At 38.0% G+C, this 9,641-nt stretch overlaps 1 protein-coding gene across 1 annotated transcript; it reads right to left on the reverse strand.

Annotated features, from left to right (window-relative positions):
• Window positions 1-866: 866 nt before the first annotated feature.
• LOC145230266 (uncharacterized) lies at window positions 867-5,142 on the reverse strand. The gene has a single exon (XM_080095657.1). The coding sequence runs from the start codon at window positions 4,401-4,403 to the stop codon at window positions 3,348-3,350; it is 1,056 nt and encodes a 351-aa protein (XP_079951783.1). The 5' UTR covers window positions 4,404-5,142; the 3' UTR covers window positions 867-3,347.
• Between the last annotated feature and the right edge of the window lie 4,499 nt (window positions 5,143-9,641).

Genomic DNA, 9,641 nt, shown 5'->3' on the forward strand with positions numbered 1-9,641 from the left:
TGTACTGTTCTGTTTTCCATGTTTGCTGTTTGGAGGTGATGAAAAATGCTGGACAAAAGATGGTTTTACAAATGTAGCCAAAATAGGTGAGAAAGCAGAAAAACATGAGAAGTCAAAGAAGCATGTGGACAACGATGTTTCACTTTCACTTTTGGGAACTGTAAATATTAAGGAAAAACTTAGTGAGGCGTATATAGACTTTCAATTATTGAACACAACAAAAAAGTGGAAAAATATCGTGAAATTTTGTCCAAAATAATAGACTGCATTTTGTTCTGTGGAAACTTTGAAACTCCCTTACGTGGACATGATGAAAAAGATGAGTATTGATATAATGGACATGTACTGTTTGTCTAAACCAGGGGTCGCCAACCTTTACTACTCAAAGAGCCACTCGGACCAGTTTCACGTAGTAAAAAAAACACTGGGAGCCACAAAAAAATTTAAAATAAAATGCAAAACGTGTTTAGTCTTATGACATTCGACTTTTTGTTGTTAGCTAGTGTTTCATTGCATATTAGACACACTGGTATACTAGTCTCGTCAGCAGAGAAAACAACTTTACGTAGCGTTGCATATTCTGTTTTTGCAGATTTCTATTGCTTTGTTAGCGCGTTTGTTACGTAACAATCAACAAACAGCTATTGTTACGCGCGCGCACACACACTGCAAACAAAAACAGTATTGTCTCATATTGCGTATTAACCTGCGCGCCGCCAGTTTGCCTCTTTCAGACTTTTGATGGTATAGAGATGGGGTTGCAGGTGTACTGACCCAGTGGGTAGACAATAAAAACACTGCCGTATATCTGACTCTAATAATTAAACTATCGCTACCTAAACAAACCTAACAAGACGCAAAACTAATTTAACGTTCCCACATTATATTTCAATAAAGCATGCCACGAAAGCGCCTCTTGCGGCTAAACACGCAACACAAAAGTCACCGCGCCACGAATCAACTGTGAGATATCAATTCCAATGCGTACTCTAGTCACTCTTATGATAACTCTCCAAGTTACTGATCTTAAGTCAAAATTGATGCAGATTATATAGTTTTCAGGTCACCTAGTTGTTATGCCAGCTAGTCGTAAAAACGTACGCCCGAAAAGATTAACTGTGTTCTAAACCGTAATTATTCTTTAAATCGCTTTACAGAAGTGTCATATATAACATGGCTGGAGGCCAAGTAATACGTGGGTTACTGTTAACACGTTAAAAGCGATGCAATAATAGCCTTAAGCCAGTATATGACCGGTCCAGTAATAAGAAAAACAGGTTTAACAGGTGGTCAAGCTTTTGTGTAGAAAAAAGGCGAGTTATAAACGGGTTTGACCGTGGCTACGTCACAACAATTACATGCAAGTTTTAAAATTAAAAGTCCAAAGTCCGATGTATTTTGAATTAAAAGTCCAAAGTCCGATACATCACTCTCCCTCCCGTGAAATGTTTTCCGGAAGAGATTCTCCTGGATGATGTTTTCCGAATTAGTTTGTTGTCCGTTTATTGTTTCCGATTTGACGCTTCGTGCTCCAAAGTCAAATGTTGATTGCGCCGAAATTTTTGTCCATTTGATGTTCTTGCTTGATGGATATCACGCTGTGTGGTGAATATTGTTTGTAGTTGTTGAATGAACTCCAGTTGACGATGTTGTTCGCGTTTTCGAACGAGATCATGTACAAATGGAGTTGTGATCGAATGTTGATTGATGTGATGCGAACAGTTGATCCGGTGTGATTCGAACAGTTGAATTCGCACGTTGTTTTTCGAACGTCTGTAATCTAAACTTAACATTTCGCGCGGCAAATTTTCACACCAATGATTATATAAGGGCTTTTTTTCAAAAGGGATATAAGGATGATTAAGTATATATATACAATACGATTAAAAAAAGGCGCAAATTCTAAGTACTATGTAGGTTTGTGATATACAAATAAAAATAGTTTTGACATTTGACAAGTGTTTCTGTTTCGAATTCTTGTAAGAAATTAAACGAGCTGCCGTACTTTTCAGAGTTTTTGCTAAGCTTTTTTACGGTTTGACGCGTAGCTGTGCTGGCGACTTGATTTTACATGTAAAATTTGGCTTTGCAGCCTCCCACTTGTAAGGGTTTTGCAGTGCTTTTGCAATCTGCGGTTGTGAGTTGTTGAGTCGCATTTTGAGGTATTACTCTCGCCATTTCGACCGACAGGCCAATCTATGACAGATTATTATATTTTCGCGCTGCCGTCGAGGCAAGGTAAGGATTTTTAGGCAATCAATCTCGTTTGAGTTGCAATTGCTTTTTAGGCGGCATTTGGCCTAGCGACTGAGCAGCAATGCTGCTTTGAGCTGTGCTCATTGAATTATAAAGTTCAATATGAACCAGTGGCTTGGCGTTCGATGAACGCTTGCGCTTCGGCGGCGCTAAAGTGTCAAGGCCATTTGCATTTGCTTTAACATCTTTCCGCTTTATTACTGTAGCATTCTCCTGCATTTTTCCTTGGCACGTTTAATTGATTAAACACAATTTCATATTTACCGTTTTGGTTTCACATATAGTCATGTCAAATCTAAAATTATTTTTATACAGGGTCAACCTACTAGGTACTTAGAACTAATGTTATGATCGTTTTTCGTTTTCTTTTAATATCAAGGTAGTTGTTATACGAGTGATGGTCAATCTACGAGGCTTGGTTACAGACGCTTCTGGTTATTTTGGCATGAGCGAGGCCAATGAAAATTAAAGTACTTACTGTGCTTGACAATTCGTCGTCAGTATCGGTAGAAGTCGTCTGAACCTCATGTAGCATTGATCTATCTGTAAAACTACACTCAAAAAAACAAAACATTAAATCTGCAACTTTGCGACGCTAACTATTTAGAGCAAACAAACTGCCATGTAAGAGTATTAGTAATAAACCAAACAAGAACATGCTTATCTATGAATGATAACGGTCTGCAAACTTTCTATGCCCTAATGACCAACTTTCGCTTTTATGTCTATAGCGAGAAGCAGTCAATCCCTATTGTGCAAGGACTTACAGACTATTGGGTCTGACAATTATGTAGAAGTAGTAAAAATTCAATAATTGCTGCCTTGAGCGCATGCGGCCCCAATTACCGCAACCACGTACGAGAGAGACGAGGATTTCTAACTAAGTAGACAAGTAGATTATTATTAGACCGTATCAAACATAAAAAGGTGACATTTCCCAGTAAAAATTATAGTTATGACATGTACAGTTGCGGCATTTTAAGATTAGCAATCGCAAGGTAGAGATTAAAAATAAGGGGAGTAGGCAATGTCGTAGTGAGGTAATCAAATTCGTCCGTAAACAATAGTCAATCAATAATTATACTTATCTGCTATCCGATTCTCAGATCGCCCGCGGATCTAAACAATCCGGCCTTTCGTCTGACGAGTTGCTGGAATCGGCACGCGTCGACAATGACATTTTTATTGCCGGCGACAATTGTGTCCTTTTCAGCCACCTTAAACGCTTGAAAGTTCGTTGGTTCGCTAAACGATGCGATTTCATACGCGTTTTCAGCCAATGCTTCCAAGGACAAACCGTAATCAGGCGCCAAAAACGACTGGTTTAACAACTTTTCGGCGACCGGTTCTAGATCTTGGTTATCGCCCTGAGGAACCAAACTATCAACAGAGACACTAGGGCGCTTACTTTCCAACGTAACATCGGGAAGCGACACATTTACCTTAGCAACAGGGTTAACGCCAAAAGCCTTTATCAGAGCCTGTTTTAGATCGTCATACGAAAGACAACCACCAACAGCACCTAAAATGACGTGGCTGACCTTTTGCGCTTGTGCCTGGTTCAACACAGAGACAATTAAACAGAATTTCTCAGCGTCGGACGTTACCTGGTGGCTTTGGAAAATGTTTTCCACCGTTGTAAACCAAAATCTTACCGTATCCGTCCACATGGGAGGTAAATTAAGTTCACCAACTTCAAAAGGCGCAGAATTAATTTGATAGCGAGGTGTAAAATACTGTGCATGCGTTGCCTGGCTCGGCGGTAAAAACATCGATGATACCTGGTCAATAGTTGACGGCTGGACGGAATAACTCAATTGCGGTTGCGACACGGAGAAAGACAATGCTGCCGACGGCGTTTTTAGAGAAGTGGCCGGCGCATTATCATCTGAAACCGGACAATGCGAGGTAGCGCTTGTAGAAGGCTTATGGCCCTTAATATCGTTATACCAATCAGTATCGTCGGACCCAGTTGATTCGCTACTAGTATAAACTATAGCGTCCGAACGACCAGCATTAGGCATGGTAGCGGCACGAGATGAAGAATACATATCTGGCGTTATCAACAACTGTTCAGAAGGTTTACTGCCTTTGAATTTAAGTGCGCTCTTTAAGAATCCAGAAACGAGACTAGTTTTCTGCGTCATTAATTAAGGCGTCGTTAACAGCGATTTTATCAGAAGGTTAAATGCGCGACAATCAATTTCATCACGTCAGAGGGCGTCACCAAATTTGTACTGACCCAGTGGGTAGACAATAAAAACACTGCCGTATATCTGACTCTAATAATTAAACTATCGCTACCTAAACAAACCTAACAAGACGCAAAACTAATTTAACGTTCCCGCATTATATTTCAATAAAGCATGCCACGAAAGCGCCTCTTGCGGCTAAACACGCAACACAAAAGTCACCGCGCCACGAATCAACTGTGAGATATCAATTCCAATGCGTACTCTAGTCACTCTTATGATAACTCTCCAAGTTACTGATCTTAAGTCAAAATTGATGCAGATTATATAGTTTTCAGGTCACCTAGTTGTTATGCCAGCTAGTCGTAAAAACGTACGCCCGAAAAGATTAACTGTGTTCTAAACCGTAATTATTCTTTAAATCGCTTTACAGAAGTGTCATATATAACATGGCTGGAGGCCAAGTAATACGTGGGTTACTGTTAACACGTTAAAAGCGATGCAATAATAGCCTTAAGCCAGTATATGACCGGTCCAGTAATAAGAAAAACAGGTTTAACAGGTGGTCAAGCTTTTGTGTAGAAAAAAGGCGAGTTATAAACGGGTTTGACCGTGGCTACGTCACAACAATTACATGCAAGTTTTAAAATTAAAAGTCCAAAGTCCGATGTATTTTGAATTAAAAGTCCAAAGTCCGATACACAGGTAACTACAACAAGCGAGTACAGTCATGCTACTGCACTTCAATTTTCGTGTTCGACTTTTGTGTTCGGCACATAATTTTTATTGAAATGTACCACATTTGGTAAATTCAAAAACTGAGCCGCATCAGAAGGATCAAAGAGCCGCATGCGGCTCCGGAGCCGCGGGTTGGCGACCCCTGGTCTAAACAGTAGCCGCTAAATTGCTTCACAGGAAGTGTTTCTTAAGAATGAACATTCTACAGACAAGATAGTATAGTGACCACCAAGCACATCCTATTGTTGACAAAGAAAAGCTAGTTACTGAAATGAAAATGTTTCTAAAGATCTGATGTTCATGATTACTTTGAAAATAATCTAGATGATGTTTTGACAAGTGAAATTACTAGGATGAAAAATCGTTTTTGCTGTTTTCATGAGTCCTTCAAAGGCAAAACAGTTTGGATGCAAACCTTTGTTAGGAACACCATTATTTCCAAAAGACTTGCACAGAAGCTATCAATTATCATGCCCAAACTATAACTTTATGATTCATTTTGGTTGTAAAAAGGAAGCACAAGGTTTAATAATATGGTTTAAATTTAAGTGAGAGTGTTGTAAATTTTAAAGCTTGAAGGAGTTTTGCACTTAAAAAAAGCAATCATAAGCTATTTGCCAGCAAATAAAGCAGCAATTATAGCAGTTAAAAATCTGAAAGACAAATAATAGTCTGTACACAAAAATTCAAAAAAAGATGTTAAAATAAACAAGTCACAAATGTAAAGTGAGGTACCTGCAGGTAACAAGGCCCCTTAAAAAACTATTGCGCATAACTAAAAAAACATTCAATAGTTTCCGCCCAAATTTGGCATGGTGGTTGTAGCGGTCAATTGTAATCATCCATCAGACTTTGAAGGCGTTTGCAAGATTAGTTTTTGTATGATGACAGTTTAAAAAAATTAAAAACTTGGGCCTTAATACATACCTATGCTGTTAATTAGGCCCAACATTTTTATGTATTTTTTTAAGGTCGAGATATCAATCAGACTACTTTATACTTTGCGTAGGTCCAAAACAAGTTTAACCAAGCAACGTTATTAACTTTAAGACATATAACTGTTAATCTGAAGGTACTAACAACAACGAATAAACAACCACTTGACAGTTGATCGCCAATAAAGCGAAATGAAAGATCACACTCCAAAAACTTTAAAAAATACTTATTATTTGAACTTTCATCTCTCTAATAAAGCAAATAAGCAATTTTTTGCGTACCAGTCGCCTTTGCTGTAAAAAACACTATCGAAAATGACAAAAATTTGTTGGGCCTTATTGCCAGCAATGGCTGACAAACGAAACCCTAATAAAATTCATTTGAGGTAATTCTTTTTTTCAGATTGGATAACGCTCCAATTGAGCTAAAATGACCCGTTTCTGATATATCCTAATAAGATTTTATTTCGACAACAAAACCTTTTTATTTTTGTAACAAATTTTTTTTTAAAAATAATAAAAAGCTGTAAAAAAACACTTTTGAATTTGGGTTGGTCGTAGAAACTAATACACAGAACTTACAGGTCCAAAACTTTCCAAATCATTGTAAGTTTGAATAAATCTAAAAATTATATCGAAACGGAAACATTTTTACATGTATACCAAAAAATATGAGTAGTGGGCCTTATTACCTTCCGGGCCTATATACCTTCAGGTACCTTGGTTGTTAAATTTGTCAGTTATGATACCAATAAACAGCTGTATGGCTAGTTTTTTGTGTGACAATTATAATCTGTGAAGTGTCATATAATATGTTGAAAACGCTGACTGTGACCGTAAGGTTACTTAACTGAAACATGGCCATTTTTTAAAATGTTGTCGAACTGAAATACTTCGACCTTTTTCGAATCATTGCTTTTTTTATATTCTTGTTGTGTTTTACCGTATTTACAACCGCTTAGTTTCGAGTCTGTGTCACGTGTGTTTTTGTTCCACATTATTACTGCATGTTATGGTGTTTAGCCGTCGCTGTGCAAGTAAACAAAATACACAAATGATATCGTCTGGTGTTTACACTCGTGTACATTATTGCGTAACAAAAATTACGTCACAATGGAGTTTCTAATTAAAATTTGCATTACTTGTTTTTCTACACAAAACAATGGCTAGAAAACTATAAATGTAGGTTTTCTATATATTGCCAACTTATATATGTTCAATAAAGGCTAAAATTTTGAGCAGCACCCCTACAAATTTTAGGCACGAGCCGCCACTGCTGCGGAACGTTTTTGAAACTTCAATTTTATCACGGATCGGCCTTGCGCGCGGAAAATGCTTCAAAGCATTTAACCTGAAAGCGTATACCGCCCAGTAATGAACTCTGCGCGGACCGGAGGTTGCCGACCACAGTACTAAACTATTTCCCGCAATGAATTAAAAGCGCGTTTTTTATGTAGAGGCCCCCTCCCCGCCTCAACTAGTGACGACCAACCGATCGCGGTGTACCACTGTCGCCTCCTTCATATGCGAGATTTTATAACACCTTACGCAGCGAAAAAAATGACAAAATAAAACACCAGCGTTGTTCTGCCAGAATAATTCAGCTAAAATACAGAACTGCTGCACATAAAATATTAGGTAACATAACAAAATAGAAGTGAATAAGAACGTGAAAAATTCATAAACAGTCGCAATAAAAAATGATTTGAGGATAAACGTTTAATTAGAAGGCTACCTAGTTATAGAACAAAGCTTACTATTTCATTTCCAATTGACATTACAAGATATCATTTGCGCGTTTATACAGCAGAACATTTTCCCCGAGATATACCTTTTCGCATTTGCGATCGCGATGCACACTTCGAAGTAATAACATGTGTTTTAATCAGGTGTAAACAACCGCGATTGATTAAGTGTTCCAAGGGTAAGCTTTCAATCAGAAGGCTACCATGTTACAGAACAAAGCTTTCTCTTTCATTTTCAACTGACATTACGAGGTAGCATTGGCGGCAATAAAAGTTTACCCTCGGAACCGCTTTAATAATCGCGGTTGTTTAATCGAAAATGTATCTCAGGGAAAACGTTTTGCTGAATAAACGCGCCAATGCTACCTTGCAATAAACGCCCCAATGCTACCTCCGATGCTACCCCTGTTTGATAAAAAAATATTACTCGCATAGTAAAAATCCACAGTACAGGGTTACAAAAACGAAATAGATACGGTCAAAAACACGTACGAGATGTGAAACCAAATTTAATTTCAATACAAATTTCGTATAGCAGTTGTTGTATAGCATTGATTATAGTTTCAGAGCTACGAAAATTTTTGCGACAATACGGTTTACAAAAACTATTGGGTGTTTGGAAATATTTATTTAAAAATTCAGTTTTATATATTTGTTTAAAAAAATGTGGTACGCCAAATTGAGTAGATTTTAATTAGCAATAAAGGTTTTCAAGTCGTAATGATTAAACATTTTTAGGTCAGGGTTTTTTGTTTAGTTTAAAAATTGTTTGCAGGATTTATTGTGCAGCGAGTTATTTCCCAGTCAATTAACCAAGTGAGTAACGCATAAAGGAAATGGCGATAAAGGAAAAAAGCAAGTGGCACGTTTCGACACACATGAGAGAATAGGGTAGTGACGTCTCTACATGGCCATGTTTTGCGGTTTTATCCCTCTAGCTAGGTCTTCAGTTCTAACGCATCGTTTTGCTTAAAGCACAATACACAATTCGTAGTGTCACGTCCCCAACTCTGACAAAAGGGCTAAAGCTTTTACCCAGACATTTGTTTTTCATTGTTGCATCATCGCAACGTCAGTCAGTGGCTGCAAACAAAAATCTTTAAATACTTCGTACTTTATCATATTAGGCCAGCTTAGTTGCAAACCAAGTTTGGGATAAATGCGACGTTACTTTGCATGCAAGGTAAAAAGTATTTTGTTAAAACAATTTTTAGTCCTGGGCTGTGCCGACTGTGACCAGTAGGTCAAATGTGGCCCATTGATTTAAGGCCGTGTGGCCCGCGGAAAGTATTTTGGTTTTAAATGAAGTATGGCCACCAAAATGTGTCAATATATTGCAAGCGTGCGACTCGAATTCTTTCATGTTTCTGAAAAAACAACGTGATCGGTGCTACTTTTCTGCGACCTGATACTGCGGTTAACTTAACCCGATACAATTGTGCTATGCAATAAAGTAAAGACAATTTGTGTTATATAAACGTGTGGTCGCGGTTTAGTAATTCAAATTGTATTTTGCACATCAGTGTATTTTGCACTTTGCTTGTTATTTCCTATACCCACTGCATTATTTCAGACACAAATGGCGTCCATGAGGCTTTATCGCGTAACAGTGGGTTGACGACTTGTGTTTGAAGATTTTGGTGGTCACCAGCGCCAATGAGCTCAGCAACGCTATGTGCAGTTAAAATAGCTCTCTCAGTTTTTAAACATATTGACAATGGCTCTTTATCGGGTACTTCTAGTTTATAATAAAATGCCAAACAGAACATAGGGTG

Source organism: Phallusia mammillata, chromosome 5, assembly GCF_965637545.1.
Source record: "Phallusia mammillata chromosome 5, kaPhaMamm4.hap1.1, whole genome shotgun sequence".
Classification (NCBI taxonomy): Eukaryota; Metazoa; Chordata; class Ascidiacea; order Phlebobranchia; family Ascidiidae; genus Phallusia; species Phallusia mammillata.